This window comes from Tamandua tetradactyla, chromosome 9 (assembly GCF_023851605.1).
Source record: "Tamandua tetradactyla isolate mTamTet1 chromosome 9, mTamTet1.pri, whole genome shotgun sequence".
Classification (NCBI taxonomy): domain Eukaryota; kingdom Metazoa; phylum Chordata; class Mammalia; order Pilosa; family Myrmecophagidae; genus Tamandua; species Tamandua tetradactyla.
The window spans coordinates 89,261,289-89,289,052 of NC_135335.1; the positions used below are offsets into that span (position 1 = coordinate 89,261,289).

General features: G+C 39.2%; 1 protein-coding gene across 8 annotated transcripts in view; it reads right to left on the reverse strand.

The window, feature by feature from the left end:
• Positions 1 to 27,764, reverse strand: part of FYB1 (FYN binding protein 1) — a 170,519-nt gene that overhangs the window by 75,447 nt on the left and 67,308 nt on the right. For 6 of the 8 annotated variants that reach the window (XM_077117036.1, XM_077117045.1, XM_077117037.1 and 3 more), the window contains exon 2: positions 16,353 to 17,517. In XM_077117036.1, the coding sequence (XP_076973151.1) occupies positions 16,353 to 17,517 (1,165 nt within the window). Of the gene's footprint in view, positions 1 to 16,352; positions 17,518 to 17,743; positions 17,924 to 23,818; positions 23,927 to 27,764 lie in introns of those variants that run through there. The other 2 variants (XM_077117038.1, XM_077117041.1) reach the window with 2 other exon arrangements.

Here is a 27,764-nt window from a genome sequence, read left to right on the forward strand (position 1 = left end):
TTAGTAGCTATCTCAAGAGCCCTTACATATTACAGGAGGATTGATTGGAATTTCTAGCACGTTGAGAGAATAAACGCTGTGCAGGAAATCTTCTTTACTTTTGCACGAGTGAACTGCCAAATGCCAGCCCTAGCAGCACAGAGGGTCAGCCCAGGTTTTCACCAAGATGGTCTGCCCAGTTTATACTATGCTTTTCCTGCATGTCTCCACTCTTCCATTCCTGCTCCACTCGGGGCTTCTCTGAGGAAAACAGCCTTCTAGAACAACTCAAAATAACCTAATCTTGATCTACTTGAAAAGAAAAAATTTAAGAAGAGTTGATTTATGTTAAACTTTTGTTTTCTATTTTCAATGTGTCTAAGAATCTCTTGGGGGAAATTATTAAAAATGTAGCAGGTAAGAAATTTTGAGGACTTGAGCTTTTCAGGCAATGAAAATGTATTTCCTCTAATGGTACACCCAGTCCTAATTAACAACTTAGAAGAGAAGGTGATTTTTTATTTTTTAGGAGGAACTAAGTGAGTCACTAAAAATGATTTTCTAGGTTTATTTGTGAACTACAAGAAATGTGATTATACTATTTTTTTTAATTACCTAAATCAGATACTTGTCAAATGTAAGGTCAATTCTATTTCAACAGATTGCTCAATGAGGCCCAAAATATTTTGCAATACTCTACTTTTGTTTTTTTCTTATTGACTTTTAAGTATTAATTTTGACCCAATTTTTGTTAACTTTGATTCTAGCTTATATACAGTGAGCATTTATATTTTAAGTCTGATATCTAAGTCAACATCCCTTTCTTATTTAAAATATAATTTAAAAAATCTACATAATGAGTTATGCAGCTCTTTAAGCACATTTCTTAAAGCTCTTTCTTTAGATATTGCCAGTCCTTGTAAATATGGGAGAATACTCAATATACCAAGTAAACATAGTTTTCATGTAACAATCTTAAAAATACATAATTCACAAAGTAAAAAGCCCCAGTGACCAATTAGCTACTTTATGATTTTTGTCTCATTCATTATTATCACTAGGCTGGTGTAAATTCACTGTTGAACATGAGGGTAGTTGAATTTTTCACTCTTTTTTTTTGGCATTGTGGAAACCCAAACCTTGTATGATTCTTTCAAGATAAACATATCAAATAGTCTTCTGATATTGATGCTCTATAACAGTTAAATGTCTCACTAATCTTTTCCTCCTTAGATACATGATTGAAAGTTCTCAGTCAGTACAGTAGGCTGAATTGCATGCTGTAACATACTCGGTGCACCCCAAATCCTTGGAAATGATAGAAAATATATTTGACTAAAATTAAAAATCACATTCGAAAACCAAAAACCATGAGGAATCCCTAAACGACAGAATTGAAGAGAAATCAGATCAAAGAGGAACCAAAAGGGGAATAATGGCACAAAAGAGAGGGCTGTAAGCGGTGAGAGCCACAACAGAGCATCTCTGCACTCAGAGATGGAGAATACTAGGGGCAGGAAGAGACCCAGAAGAGGGGTGATTATTTGAGAGAATGAAGCAGGGACAGCCTGGTAGTTTGACCCCGACACCCTGCCTTTCTGCTAAGCTCCCCTTTCCTGCAGGCTGCATGGCAGAAGCTGTGAGAACAATGATTGAGCCCTTAGATGAGCAAAACTGGGCAGACTCCAGCAGGCTGCAATTCCAGGAGGAAAGGGGAGCAATCGTATTGGAAGATGAACCATCAAAAAGATCCATCCCAGAGCTTTTCCCCTGGCTCACTGACTCTGGCTCTCCCCTCTCCACAGCTTAACCCCCCATCCCCAGCTGGCTGCACAAACAGAAATGGCAGACAGTCGAACTGAATCTCATCTACAAGCATGAGCACAAAACCAAGAATCCTTAAAGCTAATATGAGGAAAGAAGGACTCTGGAGCCAACAAATAGTAGGATCTATACCTAAGGAAGCAAAATAGCAAAACAAGAGAAATGGACGAAGATCCTGTAGTCTAAAAGAGGATCGAGTTGATGTGAATATGAAAACCTTTTATGTTTATGTTTTGGAGCTGTGTTTAAACAAAAACATGCACTGTAACATCTGCAACAATTAGATGACATTTTTTCTCATATTGATTGATGTTCAAGATAACTGCTACTGGGTACTATCTACTATTTAGTGAGGTCTTTATTTGAGCCTTATCTCCTTTTCTCCTTTAATAAATATAAATAAGTTGCTGCCAATGCTTTGCATCTTTACAATGTACCAGAAAATGTACTGATCAATTTTTATACATTTCTATTTAATTCTTATAATAACTCTATTACATACTTACGCCATTAAAAGATGAGAAAACTGAGGCTTAGGCTACAAAAAAAGACAGACTGTATGGAAATTCAAGTCTAGCAATAAAGTGTCTGCTCTTAACTGGGTCTAATGAAAAATATTTTTCCAAATTCCTGTACTCTTCAGTATAATAAATACGCTCTTGTCTTCAAAGTACAACTGATTTCTCATAGTCCATTAAGTGTTCACAGTGCTTTCTGCAAGTTCTCCTATCAACTTCACAAGATTAAAAAAAAAAATTCAGCTTGCAGAAAGAAAGGGACAGACTTGAAAAAGGATCAGTTAATATCAAGGCCACATCTATCCTCTCCTTTTATCGTTAGACTCACAAACGCAGGAATTTCTCTGCAGCATCTAAACCCGAAAATGCTTTTCTTCAAACATGCATAACTTCTTGAAGACCCAACTACAAAGTATTATGAGAGAAAGGCGTCGTTTATTTTAGGACAACTGCCTAACTTTCTTTTGTATTGGCCTGATTTCTTTTAAGCACTACAGGCCTATTTTAAAGATCAGATGCTTCTTAGACTAAAAACTGTTGAAAAATAAGATGTGTTGATACCAAGTGGTAAGTAATCTCTCCAGTTGAGCAACTGGACCAATATAGCTGTACTTGGGCACCAATCAGATTCAAACTGAAGAGCACCCAGGGCTTTGAACTTCACCCATCCCCTAGCTTTCTGGGTCACTTTTGGGGTGGAGGCAGGGGTTTATCACCAAGCAACCCAGGAATTGGAATATTCTTGAACCACATGGGGACCTCCTCAAGGGAATAAGAGTGTCACATTGGGCAGGACTGTGGCCTCTACTGTCATCATGCTTCTGTCAACATAGTAGCAACTCATACAGTGATATACAACCACCCAAGTTTCCAAAGTCTATCCTAGCACCTCATTTCTATTTCCTTAGCCTTGAGCACCATTAGTAGTGCTGGATACGGTTTCTTAATGTAATAGGCGGTAATGATATGTGCCAAGTGCAAAATGCCATGCTGAAAAAGACCTTATGGCCACTGAAGAGCAGAAGGCAGAAAAGAAATGGAAATGAAAATGAGAGGGATTAGAGAACAGAAAAAAGGAAGAAAGGAAAGAGAGGGAGTATGTGGCAAAGCCTCCTTGATTACAGGTGGTGTGCGGGTAGAGTACACTCTTCCAGGCTGGCTGCCAGCTGGTGTGCATTGTGCTGCTGTGCCAGTTGTTAAAAATAATACTGAAAGCTCTCTGAGGGGTCCAGACCTTTCTCAGGGACCCATGGGCTTCTCTGTGATCCAGAAACTAAATGTTTAATGTCTGTCAGCAAAGGACTTCCAAGACTCCAGTGTTCAGCAACTCTGAGAGGCTAGAGCTATGCCAGCCCGTTACTCAGTATTCGAATGTCACCTTTTCATTTGCTGTACCTAAGTCAACATTTAAGACCAACCGTAGGATGCTATTTATTTGCTTAAACAGATTACTCCCTCATTTATATGTTCTGATATAATCACTAACTTCAGCTTTACAGCATTTCCTTTGTTTTGAGAAAAACAGCTCTGGCTTAGAAACCTTTATTTTCTCCTCCATCTCCTTCATTCCCTCACTGTAATAGTTCTCATTGACTGCAGGGTCTCCACATGCTTCAACAACAACCTGCATTAGAATCACCTAGGAATGTTTGAGAAATATTTCAATTCCTGGGTTGTAGCCCAGCCCTCTCCCACCAGAGAGTTTATGCATCTTAAAGTTTGAAAACCTCTGAAAGACTAAGGCCCAGTATTGCTATTCTCTTTTTCTTCCTTGCTCCTTCTGAATATGTGACCACACATGGTGATCAGGACTTTAACCTGGGTTAGCTATTTGCACCTTATCAAGAAGATGTGTAAGAGAATTGGTGGATTTGCTTGTCCTTATACTATTGTAGCTTAGGAAAGATCCCTACTCTCAGGTCTGGTAGAAGAAAGCCATTCTCCAGTGTTCCTATTTTTTAAGGCTTTGTGTTTATTAGATACTGAAAATAGATGAGAGGATTAAACAACCTGACCGTCATACCAATTTGGAACAACTCGGTTCTTGTTCTTCATTGGAATGGACCAAAGTCTTCTAGATATGTTAACCAGCATTTCATTTCTAATAACATGTTGGCTATCAAGAGGAAATAAGATCAAATGATTTCCTCCCTCCCCCCCATCCGTGGCTATCTTTTCCCTCTGATACCTTCCACTGTTGAAAGAAATGGGGACTAGAAGCCTTTGAAAAAGAAACTTCTGCTTGGAAGAAGTTTTCATATGAAACTTATAGGCAAAGGAAGACAACAGCTAAGTTTAAGGGTTTGGATTGGAGACAAGTGAACTATTCTGAATAAGACAATGCAAAAAAGTGGTTTATTTTAATTTGCCCCTGAGAAGAAAAAGAGTGGGTGAGCAACAGGCAGGAACCTGAGTTGCAAAATACTTATCTACTTTTGAAGAACAGAGGTGGCCAATATTCTGTTTTTTGTTTTTAGCTTCAGTGCAATGTAAACCCCTCTGTCTCCTCAACCCACAGTGAAATCCATCATACACACAAATGCCTTTGGTGAATGTGTGGGGTGAAAACTCAGGAAAGCTTAAAGTGCTTGTTTGGTTGACTGCAGTACAGTACAGGGCCAAGGAGGCAATCCCTAAACCCATCTGAATTAGCAGAGGGAGGAGCTGGCAGCCAGAAGTGGTCCCGAGAATTCAAACCACTTGGCAACTGATTGATCTCCTAAGGGAACCATTAGATTTTTTCCATAAAACCTGGAATGACCTTAGGAACTAATTTTACCTAGATTTTTAAGACAGGGTAATACAGCTCTTCTCCTTTCTACCTTAACTTTTCTATTTCAAAATCAGCATGACACTTGTAATTCTTGGTATTTTCTTAATAGTTTAGAATCCAGCAAACCTTTTTGGTCCTCATAGTCCGAAGCTCAGCATTTTCTGAGAGGTTTCACTGACCCAAAAGAAAGGAGATTTGTGGTGATGGTAGAAGGAATGGAAAAGACAAGAATTTTTAAAAAGAATCACTGCTAGAAAGATAAGAAAGAAAAGAGAAAGCAGGAAAATGGGATGGGGAAAAACATGGTGGGCAGGGTAGAAAGTCATTTAGTGGTACAGGCTGTATCATCTTGCAATACCCATCCCAAGAAGTAGGAACACTTGATCATCTCTTAGGTCTGGGGGTGGGAGGGGGAGAGCAGGAGTTCCCCCAACTGGTAGATAGAGATCTACCAGAAGATAGAGAATCTTCATCTGGTTGCACACTACTCAGCCAAAGCATTATTATTTACCTGTCTCTGGATCAAAAACTCAGCCTTCAGAAAAATCAAGGTAGCCATTGCCCACCAAATGTGAGGTTTCCTGCTTGTTAAATTGCTCCTATTGGGTCTAAAAATTATTTAATTTTGAGTAACATGGATGACTGAAGTGTACTTGCTTTATCATCCTTACTTATGAAACTTGTTTTAGAAATGGCTGAGTGAACATTTCTCTCTCTCTCTCTCTCTCTCTCTCTCTCTCTCTCTCTGTGTGTGTGTGTGTGTGTGTGTGTTTGTGGGTACTAGATTTTCTCACTTAACTTTGATAAACCAGAGGCCAAAGACTGAAGAGTGGAGAGAAGCACGGGCTCTGGACAAGCTGCTGTCTAGAGTCTAGATCTCAATAACTGAGAGTAAATATGGTATCTATTTCTCAATTTATTTAGGGAAACAATTTGGAAGAGAAAAAGGATATGTTGTATTGTTTAGGCTCTTAAAACTAACCACTAAGGGGACTAGAACTCACCTCTTCTTTCTCCACCTAATAATAGTTGAATGACTTTTATTCTAGAATAAGGTGAATAGTCACCATTCAAATACACCTTGGATATTGGTGGAATTTATCCACCTTTCCATTTTGTTCACAGCTGCAAACTCGCATTGTTGTCCTAACATATCATATACTTTAAGTGTTCAAATAGGTTGCCGGATTTCTGCTATTGAAAATCAGATGAGTGATCCTTCTATTCTGAGAGTTATAAGATAACCGTGAAAAGAGAATGGCATCATGTGGCAGGAAGCTTTCCTGCATGTCTCTACCTTAAAAGGAGATCTACCACCACCTTGAAACGACATGCTTCCATGACTAGGAGAATGCCAATTGAAAAAGCCTTTGTGGCACTCTGTGGCACAGTTGCAATGATCTTGTCTTTTCTAATAAATACAAGCAGCTGATGCTATGATGCAGGGTTCTCACTTTTGGGGAAAGAAAAACCTCATATGGTTTTTTGTTCGGATTTTCTTTGTCTATAACCAGATGCCTCCTTTGGTTGCTTTTTCCTGCTCATATCTACTGCTATTGGATGATCTAATGGTTTTTCCACCTTTGATGTACACAGGAGAGAATGAAATATAATCTTTTTACTTAGGTAGTAATTTAATCAGAAGAGTAATATGCTTCTTGTATATTTATTAATTAGTGGTTTATATAGCAATTAAATAGCTCTGACCTTTTGACCCATTTTCTCTTCTTTAAGTCTCATATGCTGGGAAAAAAAAAACAAGCCATTTCATGCTCTAGATGGGTCTCTCGGCTTTGGAGTCATCCCCTCATAATCATGAGTGTGCCTTCTCTAAAAGGATAAGAAATATGCAGATATTTTTGTAAAGATGGGTAGCTGGATTTTTGCTTTGTGGTATAATTTTGTTCTTCCAATAACTTGAGTTATGTCTACATTATAAAAGTCTATTTCATCTTGTTTTAAGAATAAAAACACATATGCACAAAAGGTGTTTTCAGCATATGAACCTATTATATTCAGAAAGGGTTTTCATCGAGGCAAAGAGAAAGGAACCTTTAGTGTCAAACACACATCCTGGAAATCCAATCCCTGACATAGGGTTTTATTTGACTTGGCTTGCAAATGATTTTAGCAGATCCCGTGAAGCAAGGCAGTTCCTGCCCAGTAAGCAAACTGAGTCAGATCACATATTTGCAACAATCTTCCTAGCTAGGTTTTTCCTTTTCTTTTTAAAAAATTTTATTTGTGTAGGCACTACTGAAGATACATCAGCCAAGAGAAAATTTCATGTATCAATAGATGCTTTCTATGAAGCAAAAATGAGACATGTTAAAGATTGGAAAAATGTTTTGCATTTGATTATTAGACTCTACTTTCTTTTGAGTTTTTCTTACTTTCCCCAATAAATTTTGAAGTCATTTTAATGATCTTCACCTGAGTGGGTTGCATGATCATTTTAGAAATTAAATGATTTTGACAACATTTGGTATATATTAAGTAATATCATAATAGATTTCATTCTCTGTTGGACAGCAAGCCAGTCACTGTAAAAGAAAATACTTGTTTATGTTACGAGCAGCCATATTGTCTTTGTTATTGTATAAACACTGTTAAGGTTGATATGATTCCAGTCGATTGGCCAATTTTTCCATATATTCCTTTTCAGGCTGATTAAAAATATACCAACATCAGTCTCTTAATCACAAGAAGAGTTTTTATGACAGGGCAAATCATGGCATATGGCCTAAACTATGGTTTACGGAAACTTCTGCTACTTTATCTGAAAAAAAAAAGGCACAGTTCATCTTAGAAGCTTGGTAAATGGCTCTGTAAGGAAACTTTCCCCTTCAGATTAAATGATGAATGTGGACTATTGTAGTGCTAAAATTAATATCAAAAGAATAGCTGTTTGTTTCCCAGTAAATGAACTTTTTGCCCATGCAAAAAGAAAAAAAAAAAAACAAAGAAAAACTAGCTGGTGCCTGAACAGTTAAGATGGAATTTTAAAGGCCAAGTTGAACACCAAGCAAGGAGCTTAGAATCTAAATATGCTGAGGGGACTTTTCAATGGCAAAATGACTGAAGCTCTGAGGAGAGGCTTGGGTGAAACGCAAGGAATTTGCCTTCTCTACAGGCCAGCCCCCATGATCCTCTTGTTTTCCTGGCTCACTCTCCCACGCAATGCTCTATTTTCCTCTTACGCCAAGCATAAACTGATTGGCTGATAAATGCTTAAAATACAATTCCTCTGCAGGAATTCACAGGTGAGCAAAGGTCAGAATCTATCACCACTGGGCCAGAGGTCAAGCCCCCATCAGTTCCCTGGCTGTCCAAGCACACCACCTGCATTGTGGCCAAAAAGCCCCTCCTACTGGGAGACTTATGGAGGGCTTAGCAGGGTTCGTGGAGCTGTTGTCCGGAGACCATTTCTCCGAGCGTCCTTAACCAGTAAGCTTAGTCTGGAGGAGATGAAACATATCGTGAAGTGGGCAGTCCTTTAATGTCTGTTTCTTTTCTGCCCTGTTTGTGAGGCAGTGATTTGATGGATTCTTTGCAAATGGTGCTGACCACTGAATTGTAATAATTATTTAGTTGGTGTTAAATAACAAGGGATCTAAGGATGTCCCTCCTCTAATTCCCAGATAAAACAGTAAAAACAAGATAAAACACTACCCAAATAGCAGTCATCACACAAGAGAGGGAAATAACAAGGCATAAACTTCAAAAAGTGGTGACTAAGAGGAGAAACAGAAGGTTCTGATACCACAGGTGGCAGATCAAGCTTTCAACTTTTCCCCTAGATCCAGAAGCAATACTGGGAGAAGACAGTGATTCTAGAAAAAACCTGCAAATTCTCCCTAGGGCACTCCAATGGACTCAGGGTGAGTGAGCAGCATGGGGAAAACCAGGAAAATCCTAAAATATAAAAGCCCTAATTACCACAACAGAATTGTCCCAGAGGCAGAGCTGTGTCCTGCCTTGTTCCAGGGAACAGAGCGAGATCTCAGAAAATGGAGCGAGTCCAGGTGCTCGGCCAGGGCTGCCCTTGAGACCAGCATGGCTCTGCTTATCCACTTGTAATCCCTCACTTTACAGAAGAGCACATTAATGCTCAAAACTCAAATTGCAACTATGAGAGCCCTCTGATCACACTGGATTAGAGCAAGTGGATGCAAGTAGGTCCCTTGTTAACCATTAACCAGATCAAAAATTGTATGGCCCTTCTGCAAATAGAACAGAACACTCTCGAGGGCAAAGAGGAACATCATCTATTAGGAAATATTGATAATGATCAACACAGATGTATCTTGGCTAAGTTTCTGAAACTTTAGGACAAAGAAAGATTTCTTTGGGGATCCAGATAGAAGGATAAATCATTTTCTAAGGGGGAAATTCCAGTTGGCTTCAGATTTCTCCATTTAAAATTAAATGCCAGAATAAAAAAATAAAGACCATGTATACTTTTTACAAAAATGAGAAAATCATCAGATGAAAGGTCCAAGGGAGATGATTGGAATTGGAAACGACAAGGCACAAGTTGTTCAAGAAAACAGGGCTTGACAGAGGAGCTGGTTTACCCTAGAAGAGCAGAAGAGAGAAGTTTAAAACTTGAAAAATCTAAGAGAAGGGGTGGCTCATAAGATTTGACCAGGGAATTGTGTGGTTAAGAGAGGAGCGGGTCTTTCAATGGCATGTCTGTTATGGTGTTAAAGCCAGATAAGCTGCCTGATTGATGACAATTAGAGGCTCTCGGAAGTTTCAACCAGGAGTAGAAGGAAGATCTAGAGGTCTTATGGAAAACTGTTTTCCTAGAGATCAGGGGTAGCAAAGGATATTGATTGGGCTCAGGCTGGCGCCAAAAGTGAGAGTGGATGCCCACCACAAAAAAGTGCACCAGGCTCCTGCAGAAAGAAAGAAAAGAACAACGTGTTGAGGGTCTTATTTGCTACTTGAAGCTGGACCAGGATGAGTTGAGTAACTTTTAATTCTAGTCTATGCCCCACTGAGTTTTTGTCTCCAGTTTTTCAGTGTTCTGTTATAGCCCCAGGCCTGTGAAATGTTTCTGAAGAAGAGTTGTGGGATCACATATATCTGGAGAAATGCTGCTTTTTTTATATACACTGTGCTTCAACTCCAAGTTCACAGTAGCATATCAATATTTGGAGAAACCTTGCTGAGAAGAAAACCACTTATTTTCAAATATCAAAAGTATATTTGCACATAGACTCCCTTTTTCTGTAACAACTAGGAGCACTAACTTGGAAAATACTGCCATCCCTGACATAAAACAATTTTCATTATGACAAATAAAGCCATTTTAAAAGGGTATATGTAAAAGATGGCAGGAAAGAGAAAGTCTATATTTTCGAGGTCTGTGAAGGAATATCTTGCCCTTTTTGGGAAACAAAGCATTGCTTGTGAAAACAGCCCAAGTGCTTTTTGGTTCAGAGCTTCTATAGGCTGAATTAGCTAAAGTGACAAATAAGCAGATGAGGAAGGGGCCTTGTCACCGTTCGCTAATATTCTCTGAAACCCTGGCCTTATGCTTTTATCTGTCAAGATACTTAAATGATCATTCTTAAAGCTAATATATAGAAAAATAAGTCTTTACTCCTTTATTAAGTATAAAGTAAAAGACCAGAAAAGAGGTTGAATTGAATATTTTCTAGCAGTCTTGACTAATTCTTACAGCCAAGCACCAGTAAGGGCAGAATTTCTTAACCACACAAACTTTGCTGGTGAGACATACACACTGATGCTTGGGAGGAATCCTTTGGTGACTGTCCCAGGAGCCAAAAGGAAATGGAGGAACAGTTAGTAGAAAGAACATTTTGATATTTTGGATTTTTAAAATAACATTTGCGTTTTTGTAACCATAAATGGTCCTGGAAAAAAACCAACATTATGAGCTCTATGCTCAGCAAAGCAACAAGTTTTATTCCAGCTTATGATTTAAAAATAAGCAAGCTGAATTGACTTCAAGAAAGACTGTGTATAATGTTTGCTTGGCTTTGAAGCTGTATTTAATTGAGTGCAAGTCTACTGGGCAGTGGTTATGTAATTTGTTAAACCAATTACGAAGTTGTAGAGAATGTTAATGCTAAATTCTGATCAAATAACCTTTTCGTGGAAGGACAAACCTGAGAAACTCACAAGAATTTTTATTATTGCTGTGTTCCAAATGATATAATGATAACTAGACTGATCTTTGTCTTTGTGAAGCTTAGGTATAATATTTTTTAAATGACACATTTCATCGGCAAGTCAAGAAAAGGGAAAAGAATGATGATCCCTCAGATTTAATTTATACTTGATTTATCATCTTGTGATATCCTGTATTTCAAGAGAGGCAGCCCAGCATAAGCAGAGCCACAGGCTTTATAAACAGAGAGAAATGTGGCTCAGCCTTGCCCTTGCTTAGTCACATGAAGGCTTGGGCAAGTTACCTAACCTCTCTGAGTGTTAGTTTCTTCAGATAATTCCAATTACATTGAGTTATTGGGAGAAAAACACAGGATAATGTATATCTGACATATAACATGTCCTCAAGAAATGATAAATATTTTTAATGGTAAATATATCAGATAGAGGCAATAAAAGATGGAGGTTAGATCTAGGGAAGAGGTACAAGGAATTGGATGCAAACTTGGAAAGGAAGGGATGAGATAGAAGCCTAAGAAAATAGTTTTATAGTTTTGAAAAACTGCAGAGTTATTAGATGAGAATTTAGTGTATTTGACAACTCTATAATTGCTTCTATTAAAAAATTTATCTTCCAAAAGTGAATAACTATGCTCACTGGGAAAGCATTCTATTTTGCTCCAATTGGTATGTATTAAATCTCAGTGGATAAACATTTAGTAGCAGAATTTCATTTCCTCTAAAGCATACAATCTTTCTTTCCCATCTTCTTGCAAGCAGATGGGTAAATTTTCTAATTAATACCATGCAGTAAATAATTTCTTCTGCAGCACTGCTGCATGAAAATTCATGCCTAGTCAGGTATATTTTGGGGCTTAGTATTTGTCAGGGTTGGAATAAACACTGCAAATTTAGAAAATGAGAGTCCATCGTGGCACACCCACAACCATTTTCTCCGAAAGTGGCTGATCCAAACTGAACAACTTGATTCCCTTCAAGTTGATAGGCAACGGGGAAGGCAAATGCACACCTAAAACAACGGCCTTGAAAACTGCTCTTACTGATACCTTGTCTTGGCACATTGCCATCAATCCTGGCAGGGCTTCCCTCACTTCAGTTCAGCTAAACCAAATGCTTTCCCTTGAACTTTGTCAGTGGAAGGTAACAAAATCTGGAGGCCCACTGTCTAGTTCTTCTGGACTTCAGTGAGCGTCCTCTACCCCCTTTCTGTTGGGAAGTGGGCATCTGAAGAAAATGGAGGGGATGAAAATGTAACTTCCAGGGATTTCTAGTGGCAAACCACTTTTCTGGCAATCATTGAATTCTGGCATGATTTTTATTACAAAAAGGATATATATGTATAGAATGCAGTTTCATGATTGCTAGAATAATCTTCATAATAGAGAATGGTAAAAGAAATCTGAGCTGGGAATACAATGTTAATGCTAATAAAAATGATAAAATACAGACACTGCTTATTTATTTTGCTATTACTAAATGCCAGGTAATGTGTTAAGCATTTTAAGTGTTACCTCATTGATTCCTTACAATGCACCTATGAAATAGGTAGTATTATATAAAGAAAAAATAGACCTTCAAATAAAGAAAACTTTTACTGAAAGACATAAAGCAACTTGCCTAAGGATGTAACCTTAGCAGATAAATAAATGAGTGGAGCTTAAAAGCCAGGACTACTGATTCTAAAATCTATTATATGTGGTCTCTATATTAATCTCTGCTCTGTTAATAACTGTTGTGCTGCCTTAGACACTCTGTGCTTTGGTTTAAAATGGAATCATTAAAACTGCCCTACTGGGGTGCAGGGGTAACTCAGTGGTAGAATTCTCGCCAGACATGTGGAAGACCTGGGTTCGATTCCTGGCCCATGCACTTCCCCAAAACAAATAAACAAGCAAACAAAGAAACAAACAAACAAACATAAGAAATTCAATAAACATTGCTGAACTAATGGATACTCACATGGAGAGAGAATGAAATGTGACCCCCACCATAAAGCATGCAAAAAAAACCCAAACCCAACAACCAAAAAATAACAAAAAACTGCCCTACCTACTTTATGAGATACAGTTAGAAACAAATAACAACTAGCAGAGTCCTTTGCAAAAAGTTAAAATCATGTGTGTGTGCGTGTGTGCATATGTATTTGTAATAATACATATATATTCAGTATGAGTTGTAATACATACACAAACACCAAACATGAACTTATGTAAACATATGCATGATGTAGAGGCAGGGTGGTATGTAGAGAAAGTACAGAACCTGGAATCTGATGACCTGGAAATTCATCCGTTGTATGACTTTGGATAAATTAGTTACATTTTAGAGCCTGAACCCTCACTTGTGAAATGATTGAGATAATCCCACTGATTGACTCTGAGAGTACTTTGCCTTTCTATAGATTTGTGCATACAATAGTCCCACATATCTCTGTGCATTTGAATACTCAGTAAGTTGCCACTCACGACTCAATGTTCTCTAGGATGATAGACAAATGAATCTCCGGATTTCTGTTTTGTTACAACAGAAATTTAAGCCTCTTCTGTCTAGTCAACCTCCTATAGAACTATCACATTGTTTGAAAATATACTCTCCAATTTTGGTATATTTTTAACTTTCCTAAATGTCAGTTTACTTAATAGTTCTAGCACGGTTTAGGAAAAGTGGCAATAGAAGGATCAGGGGTCAGCAGACCCAGCAATTAAGAAAACCTCTATTTTCAGAGAATAAATGCTTATTTTATGACATATATGCAAGGTTATTTTCTGCAGCATTGTCTCTAACAGCAAACATTTTTACACAATTCACATTGCTAAATCAATTAAGCTAGTAATCCATTGTGTATTCTAGAAAGGAATTGGTTACTCTTTAGTAAAATGTAGGAGATTTGTACATATTTTCTTGGATGGACACATAAGAAATTCAAAAGCATGTTTTTGTGGGTCAGGGACTGGAACAACCCAGCAAATGGCAGTCGAGGACCACAAAGTGACGTTTCCCTATAAACTCTTATTTTCTATTTTTTGAGCCATAATGTTATTTCTATTAACAAAAATGTAATCAGTCCGTTTTAAATGTGAATACTTTAAAGTGATATTATTTGGAATTTAAAGTTCTGAATCAGATTGCTTTTTTCCTGACATGAACAGAAGTTAGTTTAACTTAAGAGGATTGTAGTTTTGATTTATGAAGGACCTGGATGAAGTGGGCTCATTTTGAGGGTAGTATGTCCTGAGGAATCGGAGCTTGGGGGATGGGGTACATTGGTGAGAGGATTTAGAATCCAAACTGCATCAGGAAGCCTGGGAAAGGTGCTGACCAGGGAAGGAATTGGGTTCAGGAGAAGGGAGAGGGTTGCAGAAGGGCAAGCAAGAGATGGCGCAAGGAGAAACTTTGAAATTCTGATATTTTGCCTCATTCCCTTATGGCTGTATTGCACTGAAAGTAAGCCCAATACCAATTTTACCAGGCCTGCATTGGTTGGTCACTGTGCAGAGCCAGAAAGAGAAATTCATAAGCTCTTGGGGAAAACCATTCAAAAGTCTGACACCGGAGCACAGGTTACCACCAGACCACAGGTTACCACCACGCAAACCTGGGACTGAGGTGAAACAAAGGTGGAGGATGTGGAAGAAAACTTCCAAGAGGTTTCTGCTTAGCATCAGAATGGTTTCCCTGGCATGAAGTCATGGCCATAAAATGGAGGCTATGATTGATTTTTTTTTTTAATTTATGATACAGAAGAAATAGTTTTAAGAGGTTGCTCAAAAATAGCAGCTTGAGTTCTGAGCCAGAATTGAAACAAGAAGGTGACAGATGAGAAGGAACTCCATGGGTAACAAGCCTGATTCTTCGTAGAAGACGGACCATCGTGGGGTCACACCAGATTTGCTTTCCACAGGATAGAATGAATGGAGGATTTGCTTACTTATCTGTTTATCACAGGGAGAATACGGCACTCAGGGAGGTGACGTATTGCAATATGCTTCTACAGCACAAAAAGGGAATGCAATCTTTATGCCTAGAACTGCTTTAATTAGACAATAATTTTGTAAGGAGAAGACTATGTCTGATAGTAGTGTGGTCATCTGCATGCATCCTTTCTTCCCCTCACAATAAGCAAATGGTTGCACATCATCTGTCTAAGCTGTTCATTATCTCAGGGCATGACTGAGTTTCTTTCTCCCCTCAGGATGCAGGGTTACAAATCTTTGGAAGTCATTTGGTATCAATTTATACTGCAGCAACATCTCTGGTAGCAACATTAAACTATTTTACCAAGGAGAATAATAAACCACTTCGTCTGGTTTATTTTCTGGCTTTCATATCCTTGATGAATCAGACAAGTTTAGAAACAAGGAAATAGAAAATAAGTACAATATGCACCACAAAGGGCCATTTGAAGAGTCAGGTTTGTCTCTTACTTGAATATTGGGGCTAAGGAAACACATGATTTCTTTTTTTTTTTTTTTTTGACATTTAAACTCACTTCAAGGAGGGCTGCTCTGCCCTACTGATATTTCGGGTTGTACAATTGTTTGCTATGGTGAGTGTGGGGTTCTTGTCCTGTGCATTGTAGGGTATTTAGCAGCATCTCTGGCTCCTACCAACTAGATACCAGTAGCAACCTCAAACCGCCTCCAGATAATACAAATGTCCACTGGGGTCGGTGGAAGGTATAAAATTGCCCCTCGTTGAGAAATACTGACTTCAAGCTTTGTTCATCTTTTTACTGTAATTCCTTCGTGGTAGTACAAGTAACACATCTTGCTCTCATTCAACAGAAATGAAACTCAACTAAGGAAGTCAAGACAATGCTTACCAGTAAGCCAAACCAGGTATCCATCCAATGAATGTACATCTCCCCCAAAAGAAGCCCACCAAAACATTTTCTCATAGAATGCCTACACAGAACTAAGGCATCCTTCCTTCTCAGATGTTCCACGTTGAAAGAAAAAAATGCCAAGGAAAATTCACCACATATACACAAGTACCAGTTATGGAATCATTCCTTGTTGAAATTTTTCTCCCAGAACTTAACATATCCTCTACTGTGGAAAGAAACATACTAGAAAGCAAATGAGAAAAGAACTCACTGTTTCCAGAAGTGTTTTTTCGGAATTTCGTCAGGTCAACATTTGGGGGCCTGCTGGGTTTCGGTGGAGGTGGACCCAAGGTAAACAAGGGAGGCAACGGCTTCCGCTTCGGGGTGGCTGGAATCTTGTCTCCCTTTTCCTTCTCTTGACTTTGGCCCCAGGGCCCTCCCACTGTCAGCTTAGAAGGTGCCTTAGGGAACTTGGCAGGAGGAGCCCCAGAGTCCGACTCTTCCTGATTCATTTTGCTTAGGAAGATGTTCTTAGCAGTGTCTGTCTTCCTATCTTCCTTATTTTCTTCAGCATTTTTGGAGAAGCCTGGGACAGCTCTGCTTGCTGCAGGTTTCAGCACCACTCCAGGGAAGGCAGGACTTGGTGTGTCACCTCCACGGTCCCGATTTTCTGGCTCTCCTTTTGCTGGTTTTATTAAAGGGCTGGGTTTGGACTTAGGCCCTAGAGGACCCGGGGGTCCTTTCTGAAGCGACACATTTTTAGTGGGGCTCTCGTTTTCATGGGAGGCATCGGAAGTCAGGGATGGCTTCTGGCCAACAGCAGGCTTGGGGAAGAGGGGTTTGGGGTCATGATCTTGTGAGGCTGAGAGAAACTTGCCTTTAACCCCAGCCAAATTGGGGAGAGCATGCTTCTGTTCATTTTCCTGGGCTGGAGAATTAGACCCTGGCTTCGGGCCCGGGGGTTTTAAGTCGTGGTCTTGGTTTACACTGTGAAGTGCCGGCTTATTCCCAGGGGGCCGGGGAACCGCAGGTTTGCACTCTCCTTTGGGCAAGTTGAGGGGCTTGGGGCCTCCAGGTTTCATAAATCCCATTTTCGCCTCAGGGTCTCTGGTGGCTGGGTTTGCCAGCGCTCCAAATCTTTGACTGGCTCCGGCAGGCTTTAGAAATGGGGGTTTGGGCTCCTTGTCAGGCTTATCTTCACAAGCAGGTTTCACTCCCAAAGTTGGCTTTGGGGACCCAAACTTAGGTATGTTGCTGGGTCCTGTGGGAGGACTGGCATTTCCTTGGTTGCTGAATACATTCTTTTTGGCTTGTATTCCTGAAGGTGAACTTTGCCCTGTGACACTGAAGGGTCGTCTGTTGACCGCGACCTCCTCTGTTGGGTTGCCCCCTGTGTTAAACTTCGCCATGAGGGACTTCACATCTGCTTTGCCATCCTACAAGCATAAGGAACAAAAATGAGCTGAGAGTCAGAAGTCTAACTTGCACGGTTTAAAATACTATACTTTAAAGGGTTTCCTGGGGAGAGGCCCACAGCGCTGCTGATTGGTTAGCGGGATATTGTAACATTTATCTTCCTCTATGGCAAAATAAGTTGTGAGAGTTTTTTGAAGAGGGAGGGCTTTTTCCGGCTCGCCTGATTTTATTTAAATAATCACTTACCTTTTCCCTTTCCTCTCACTCTTCTGTCAGCTATCTAGCTGGATGTGCTCTAACTTGGTATTTCTCTACATCTTTTCTTACTTGAAAATATTTGGACATGACTAACAAATGACTTCATGTTTTACAGTTGAGACTCAAGTAGGAACTGCTTTTAAAAAATGAAAGTAACCTCTTCTGAGATAAGGCTGCAGGTATTAAACATCTTGGCTGTGTTTAGCAGCTCTCTCTGTGGTTTGCAAAAGTTTTCTTGTGCTCATGAACATTTCAGATTGGTCTGCAAACCTGGAGATGTAGCAGAAAAACTCACTCCTTTTTGTAAGTATGTAATAAAATGGAGCTTTCTACTTATTTATAAAGACTCAGTGCTGATGATTTCACTGTGCCTGGATTTGATAGGCAGGCACTGTTCGCTCTGAGAGCTGGTACACAGGGAAGGTTAATATGGAAACAGCAGGGAATACTGGAAACACCATTTCCAGACCTTTCCCTCCACCACTCTCAGCTCTTCTATAATCACATTTAGAATATCATCTTTCTCGGAGGTCCTATTGCAGAATCTGTCTTCCTTGTCTAGCCCTCTCTGAGAATATAATCCCATTTAATCTGGGAGAATTGGCAATGAATTTACAGTTCCTTTCAAAAGAAAGCTGCTGAAAAATTGTCTTAGAGGACCTCCAGTCCCTTTCATTATCCAGCCTTGTCTTTCTAGTCTCATCTCTTGCCACTCACCTTTTTTCATAAGGAGTCTGCCACACACGCACACACACTCAACCATGTGCTTTTCTTACCAAAAAAAGCTGTTGAAATTTTCTAGTTTTATTTGAAATATTTTAAAATCTCAGACTTAGAAAAATCACCAAAGATACACGTGTCCATGACAATTTCCTTTTGCGTGCTTTGAAATTCACCCAAAAAGTACAACCCCTTCTTCCTGTCCCCACCTCTCATTGCCACACACCCAAACGCATTTCATCTTCCAAGGCCCCACTCAAATACCACGAAACCAGATCCTGTCCAGTTGGGAAGATTTGCTCCCCTCTTTTTAACTCATGTAGTACTTTGGTTACTTCTACACCCCCCTATGCTATTTCCTCTTATAACCCAAGGGCCACCATCTACTGTGTAAATACATATGTTTGATCCTAAACGAAACACATTACCCATATCATTCCATTTCATTCTGACAGCAATCCTAAGAGGTTGGCATTATTGAACTCCATTTCATAGGAAAAAAGAAAGAGACTGAAAATGCAGGAGACTGTCATGGAAAGAGCACGGGAACTGGGTTTGAATTCTAGTTTATCAGAGCGGCCTCAGTTGTATTATCTGTAAAATGGGGATGATAACACGTATCTGCTAGGACTGTTATGTGAATTAGAGATGGAATTTTTGAGGTGCCTGTCTGGCCTGCAGCATAGGTGCAAAAAATGGAAACGATCGGTATTATAAATCCTAAGTAGCATATGCTAAGCCTTACAACCAGGAACAGCAAACACAGGGATGCAAATTCTGGTCTATCTAGGGCTCTGAGGTCTAGAAGTTGTGTTTTATTCTCCTTTGTATCCTCAAAGTACCTAGATCAGGGCCTTGTATCCTGAGGAACCCAATACATATTTGGGGAATGAAGGTTGGCATTGAGCTGCATACCTTGCATAGTGTTCTAGTTTGCTAGCTGCTGAAATGCACTATACCAGAAACGGAACAGTTTTTAATGAGGGGAATTTAATGAGTTGCTGGTTTACAGTTCTAAGGCCAAGAAAATGTCCCAATTAAAACAAGTCTATAGAAATGTCCAATCTAAGGCATCCAGGGAAAGATACCTTGGTTCAAGAAGGCCGATGAAGTTCAGGATTTCTCTCTCAAGTGAGAAGGCACATGGCAAACACAGTCAGGGCTTCTCTCTTGGCTGGAAGGGCACATGGCGAACATGGCGTCATCATCTGCTAGTTTTCTCTCCTGGCTTCTGGTTTCATGAAGCTCCCCGGGAGGCGTTTTCCTTCTTCATCTCCAAAGGTTGCTGGCTCGTGGACTCTCGGCATTCATGGCTACATCATTCTGCTCTTTCTGAATCTCCCATTCTCCAAAATGTTTCCTCTTTTATAGGACTTCAGAAACTAATCAAGACCCACTCAAATGAGTGGAGACATGTCATCCCCTAATCCAGTTTAACAACCATTCTTAACTAAATCACATCATCCAGGGAGATGATCTCATTACAATTTCAAACATACAGTATTGAATAGAGATTATTCTACCTTTATGAAATGATATTTTGATTAAAACATGGATTTTCTAGAGGGCATACTTCCTTTCAGACCAGTACACATAGTCATTTTCAAACATACCAAGCCACAAGCTTGTGTATATATGGGGGCAAGGGTCCAAGTAGGAAGAGAAAAACCAAACAAAAGCAGCATTTTCCAGCTTGAGTTTTGCCTGTTTAATTTACTACCCTACATCTGAATCACTGAAAATTCTTTGTTTTCTACCTTGTTCCCTTATAACACTTTTCCATTCCCATGATTTCCTCAAATCTTCCAGCAATCCATGAAGGTGACATGGAAGAAGAGAGGAGAACAGAGGGGGAGTTTTGGTGTTGAGGAACCAAATGGGAGAAGCTGTACCTCCAGGGAGACCACAGATTCTCTATAGAAGGCTCCAAATCTTAGCGAATCACAAGCACCACAAAGAAGCATCAAATACGAGAAGGGAATCTGTCTCTGGGGCAGATGTCTTTTATTCTAGATGTATAACAAGAAGCTAAGAACACAGACTCAGGAGTCAAGTGGACTGGGCTTGTATCTTATTCGCTATTTGGCCTTGAACAAGGTATTTAAATTCTCTGGGCCTTGGTTTGCTCATCTTCATAATGGGAATAATAACAGTGCGTATCCATAGGGCTGTCAGAGAAATTAAGTGAATGAATATTTGTAAAGCACTCACAAGAGAGCCTGGAACATAAGAAGGTTTTCTAATTTCATGAAGCAGGTTAAACTTTAGAAATCATCTAGTCCTCCTCCCTCACTGGTAAGGAAACAGTAACCTAAAGAACTTTTAGGACATTCTAAATATTTTCAGCAACTTCAAGTCTTGGATTTCATAGGGATAAACACAACTCTAAACACATATGCCCACTGTCACACTCCATGTACAGGTTTTTAGTTTTGAAAACATGGTACTGGTGGAGTTGAAAGTGGAAGTAAATTCTCTTGGCTGCCAAAACCCAGACTCCAGGAGGTGGTGCAGGTTTTGGCAAACAGCTCAGCCTCTGGGGTTATCTATTTGGATTCAAACCTTGACCTTTCTAATTATAAGCCATTTGATGTTCAATATGTTATTAAACCTCTCTGAAGCTCAGTTCTCTTCATCTATAACATGGGGACACTAGCAGTTCCTATATCTCACAGGGTTGATTTAAATAAAAAAGGATTAATTGAGTTAATGTATGCATGTAAAGTTCTTAGATCCAGAATTGCATCTACTATACATTCAAAGATTGCCTACCATCGTTGTTTCACTAATTCAACAGTCATGTGGCATTATTTTCTTCAGATGTCCAAATTCTGAATCACAATCATTAATGTTACTCATTTCAACTGAGTCTAAGTAGAACCAAAGTGACTCTTGAGTAACATAGAAGAGTTATTATTCTTGAGTTAGGTATCTCCATCCTCTGAAACTTTTTCACTGGATATCAAAAGATAGGGAAATAAAGAGCAGTAAATTGCTATGTAGAGTAATTGGAAGACACAGAAAAGAGATATTGAGCTTACAAATATGTCTGGAAAATCAATATACTGAACTTCTACAACCATTTATCACTTAAATTGACTGCTTAGCTTTAGGGCTTACTTGATTTTCATCATAAATTTATTAGATTAAAAATTTCAAAACAATAAAATAACTCGGCTTCTTCCTTAATGATATACTAGAAAAACAAAAATCATTTAAAAATTAACATTTTCCCATTCTAGTTTCATTGCAGATTGAATATCCATTCCATTCTTCAAGGTTCTTTTTACTTAAAAAATAAAAAAGGTAAGGGAGGCAACGTATAATGGAGTGAAATTTGAGTTTCCTATGACCTCTGACACTAGTTCCTTTTACTCTCAAAATCAACCTGCTCTAAACCATAAATAGATGGTGACCTTACCCAATTCCCTTCTGTAGAGGCAACCAATATTATCATTTCACGTGTATATTGCTAAACTATGCATATGGAAATATATGTGTGTGTATATACTGACACACATAACCACACACAGACCCACAAACATATAAATCTTCCTTACCCCTATTTTACATAAATAGAAATCCCAACTCTTACCTTACATTTTTCCAGAACTAATAATCTGGTGATACACACCAGTATAGTTGGATGAATGGTTGGCAACTATTCTGATTGATTGGCACCAGTTAAATATTTTTAATATTAGCTCTTTTTTTCCCCCTTGGTGATTAATCTATATCAGTGGACATTGATTTGCAGGAACTTTTCAATTTTTAATTATTTAAAGATTGGGATTCTACTTAAGAAGAGGTATTTTACTGTCTGGAAGACCTCAGATTTTAGGATATTTTGAGGAAAAGTACTGATTTCATCTAAAATAACTTGAAAATTCCCTCCCAGTCACCTGAAGCAATTCATTATTTCTACTCATTGTATATGTATATAATGCTTAGTCCAAGCTACTCACACATTGCCCTACAATTGTACATATGTAATTGTAGAAATTCTTTTGATAGAAATCAATTCCTGTAGCCCTTATTTATTTTTTTTCTCTTCAAAATTATATATCCTCACTAGTATACATTCAACACTTTTGCCACAGCTCCGGGGAAGATGGCTGTTGGCATAATCTTTTAGTTAGGTCCTCCTCTGAGTTTCCAGCTAACAATACCAGATATCAGAAAATCTTTTTGTTTTTAGGAGGCTCATAAAATGAATGATACAAGTCCTTAGGTAAATCAAGGCAGAGATGGCCTTAAAGACAGACATCAAAAACCTGGGCGTTTACCGATATTCCAGGATAACTCAACAGCTGGGGTTTAGAAAGAGTTCTTTCTTACTGAAGCTAGCCTACATACTTTTTTTTTCATTTGGAAAATTAGAAGCACCCTGGATCTGTTATTAGGAACAGAGTGTCATAATTTTTATAGCATCCATGCTTTTTAATATATCTTGGATATTAAACCACTCAAGTGGTTCGCGACTGAGGTGATTTCAGCCACCCACCCCCACTCTGAGGAAAAGTTGGCAATGTCTGGAGACCAGACATCCCTGGTTAGAGACCAGAGATGCTGATAAACACCCTACTATGCACAAGACAGCATCCCTCAAGAAATAAATCAAAGTTGAGAAACACTGAGCTATTATGATTACTCCAGGACTGTTGAAATGACCTCATCAGAAAGTCTACTTTAATTTTTCTTAATACTAGAGTACCCTTTATACCCACAAATAGCTGTATGGAACCCAAATAATATGAAAAGGCTACCACTAGAGATCATTTTTTAAGTTACATGTCTCTGAAAGTCTCACCTTTCGAATGTTTTACAAAGTACAAAAGAAATAAAATACCCATGAATCCTGGATAGGCAATGACTCTAAAATAAGTTTGAAGCCTGATTTCATGTCCTTAAGGTGTTGCTGTGTCATTTTTGTAATTAAAGCAAGAAGAGAATGAACCACCTCTGTGAATGCAGTTTTTCTTCCTTGGATAGAGCCCAAGGAAAAAAGGAGAAATGACCTCACCTGATTGCTTGTGATGCTAGAAATCATGAGAGAGGCAGTAAATGAATATTAACAGCTTACTCATATTCATTTCTTTTTTGAAAAAAAATACGTTGATCAATTTTGCTTGTGGTTTTTATTTTTTTTAACTGGAACACTGAGATAGTGTACCATTACCTATGGCCTATTTGATGTGAATCGCTGCTTATCTCAGAGAAGAACTAGTTACACTACCACTGCCATTTTGTCCATAGCAAGACCCTGAGTGCAACGAGTTGACCAGGAGGTCTAACAAAATGAATGAGAAGATAGTAAGTTCTTCCGTAGTGGGAGAAACTTACCATCCTTTAGGCAGGAAGTGGACTGGTGAAACTTTGTAATATTCTCAGTGAAGAAGCAGTTCAAGCTTTCATGGAGGAATAGTAGTCAGTCTCACTGGTTTGTATCACCTGGATTTAAAAAAAATGACAGATATGCCCACACCCAAGCCCTCCGCCTCTTCCCAACGCACATACATGCACACATGCATACAGACACACATACATTTGCACACATACATTCACACACATACATGCACACATACATGTACACACATACACGCACACTTACATTCACATACATGCATACACATATACACACATACATTCACATACATGTAGACATGCTATACACACATACATGCACACATTCATTTACACACACCTGCACACATACATTTACACACATACATTACACACACATATATGCACACACGTACACAGTGGTAAGTTATCTGTTCTCTTTAAAGGAATTTGGTCTGCTAAACCCAATACTTGGAAAAGTGAATTGTTTTGATCTGGAAACATAGCCTTCATTAGAACTTTTTATTGTCAGAAGCTATATACTAAAACTTCTCTCATTGCTTTTCATTGGAAAGATAAAGTTAAGGGAAGCTGGCTGAGTGTACAGTACTTGTAACAAAACGCTACACAACCACAGTAGATGGCAAGTTTCCTTTGAGATGATGAGCCTGCAATAAATCTTTTCATCTCCCATTAACATGGCCTAATATTTAAGTATTATTGAATCATAATTTAGGCACTTAGCATACTTTACCAACCCATGCACTCCTTCCCAATATACACACACAGATAGAAAACCCAGAGACTAGCTTTATCCTTCTTCCCCAGAAACTACCACTTCCCCAGCCCTCAGCCTCAACAAACACTCTCTGAAGGCCTGGCGCATTTCTCTCCATGACATGCAATAAAATGCACTGGCTGATAGACAATTGGATGGTATTTCTTCATGGCTGAGCACACAGTTGATATTTGGGGAAATCCTTTCCTTAGCTTCTTCAGAAGCATCAGACCCCATTCGTGACTATTCTTAAGAACTCTGTGTCTAACAGAATCTCTCCCTAACAGCGAACAGGTGCTGGCACATTCCAGTTGGCTGAGCCTCTGAGGCTGGAGAGATCACCAGGCCCCTGTTCAACAGGATGTGGGAACTCGCCTCTCACCGCAAATTGAGTTCTTGGGGCACAGGGCAGGCTGCAGGCTGCAGACTCGGCACAGGTACCGGGGGGAGGAGGTGGTAGCGGAAGCAGCAGTAGTAGTCCTGGGTGTGACACACCACCCGCCTTACATTTCTTCTGTGACTTGTGAAGGTGGAGATGAAGCTACAGACGACTTCAGCAACCTGCAGAGTCCCGTCCTTGACGGGCTGTAGTGTAAGAAGGAAACCCCTAGTATAGGAGGTGTCTCTCTGAGAGCCGTGTGTGCTTGGCCATGTACCCTCCAGAGGCTAGGCCTGGCGACCTTGGCAGACAACCTCTGCAGATGTCAGCTTGTATCATCTTTGACTCTTGTCTCATCTCAGGCCCGGCTGCTCTGGACTCTTCCCTTGTTACTGCTGTGCTCTCACCTCAAGGGTGAACTGAAGTAGAGGAAGCCAATTTAGCAAGTTGCACAGCTTAAATGGCAATGACCAAATGGTGCGTCACTTTGAATTCTCGAGGAATATTGACCAACTGGGCATTTGTGTGCCCTTCCAGGCCTTGAGCACCAGAAGCTTTAACATCATCATCATTCTAAAATTAGGAGCTTCAGGCTTTCTCTTCGTGGTTATCCTATCAAACAGCTCCTGTACAAATTCAGTTTTTGACTTTGTCATGTCCTCCAAGGGTGTAGGTGCAAAGGGATGAGGAAGTTAGAGATAACTTTGCATTTCTGAAGTTTGTTCTGGTATATGCTTCTTAATGCTTATGGAATAATAATAGAATGCAGATAATATAAAGCAGGATGTAGATAAGCATATAACCACAAACAGTCCTAAAACTATTTATTTTTGCTTTTCCATTATATATATATTTACACAAAAATTTAGCTTGCCCTTGCTTAGGATATAACTCAGCCTGCATTAACTAAATATATCAAATTAGAAAGTGGCTTCCTGAGGAATTGATAGTTTGATTAATGAACTTGCAAATAATTGAAAATTGTTTTCATAGATATCTTACTGGGCTTATTTGGTTTTTAGCATAATATTTAATGTGCACACCATAATGCAAATTCTTCTTTCATTTTTTTTTTTTTTTCTTTTTTTTTTAAGAGAGAGGGAGGAAGGGAAGGAAAGAAAGACAGACAGAGAAGGAAGGAAGGATGGAAGGAAGGAAGGGAGGAAGAAAGGGAAACATCTTTAAACATTTTCTTATTTTATTATATTTTTTTTTTTTTTTTTTTTTTTTTTTTTTTTTTAAAGGAAAGACAGAGAGAAGGAAGGAAGGATAGAAGGAAGGAAGGAAGGAAGAAAGGGAAACATTTTTAAACATTTTCTTGTTTTATTGTATTCTGTTTCTCCGTTTTTGTTACATGGGCTGGGGCCGGGAATCAAACCGAGGTCCTCCGGCATAGCAGGCAAGCACTTTGCCCGCTGAGCCACCGCGGCCCGCCCTGTTTGTTTGTTTTTTACATGGGCTGGGGCCGGGAATCGAACCGGGGTCCTCCGGCATGGCAGGCAAGCACTCTTGCCCGCTGAGCCACCGCGGCCCGCCCAAGGTCTTCTTTCATTTTTAAACCTCAAAATTAAGAGAGTTGAATTTCAACTACCATTGCTTGTGCTTGTTCTATTTTCATATATAAATAGCATTAATCATCAAAAGAAAGTTCATTTTGTTAAAAAACATATGGCTTGTAGTAAAAATTCTTGAGAAAGATACTGTTTGACATAGGAAAAAAAATAGAAATGTCACACTCCCTTTTTGTTTGCAGCCTCCACATCCTCCCAACACACACACACACTTCCACACACAGATGTGCAGACACACAGACACACACAGAAACACACACACACAAGTAGCTGGACAGTGAATTTCATTTTCTGCACTCAGCAAGAAGTTAGAAACTGAAAGTATCTTGTTCTCATGGAGTAGAATGGGGTGGAGGGATGAGGCCATCTGGGGGTTTTCTAGAGACTTCCTTCCTTGCTATGTGAAAATATCGGTGTGAAGGGAACTGCTTAGAAGAGGAAGGCATCTGCAAGGTCATCAACACAGTGAGTAGCTACCGGGCAGTGAGGGATCCTCAGTATGATCTTGAGGACAGTAAAATTTAGATACCAGACATGGAGAGTCATAGAAAATTCCACAGACCAAAATGGATAATATTTTGAAATCCTCACTTTACAAAATATGACAATAGGAACATTCCATCACCTCCTCTCCACCTTTCCATCCCTTCTCCATTGGAACTCTGAAGAAAATACATTCAGTATTTTGTAATCAGGATTAAGTAATAGAATCACCTGACAACTCTTACCTCACTTCTTTCTCAAAATGTACAACAACAAGTCTCTATGTGAAAATGAGCAACTTCTCTCACCTTTGCCATCATGGGACTCTTCGCTTTGGGTTTCACCTTTTCTCATTAAAACCACGTGGTTCTCAATTTGAAGTTTTCCATGAACTGTAACCTGTTCTTAATGCATCGCTACTCCTTTTGCTCAGGCTCCCTCATCTTTCCAAAATGCTTCAAGTTTCAGCTGCTCTAGACTTTTACTCACTCATTCATGCATTTATTCATTTTCCTCTGAAAGCACTGACGACTCCTTGATTGTGTGCTAATACTAGTACAGGGCAGTTTGTCATTATCTAGTTTTAAAGTGTGTGCTTTGTTAAATGTACCCTTCTGCCAAGGTACAAATGACCTAAATATCTCCCCCTCCCAACTCTATGTACACACTTGTATATTTAGAAAATATTTTGGAGTTCGATATTTTTGTACCTGCTACTCTTCTATTATTAGAACT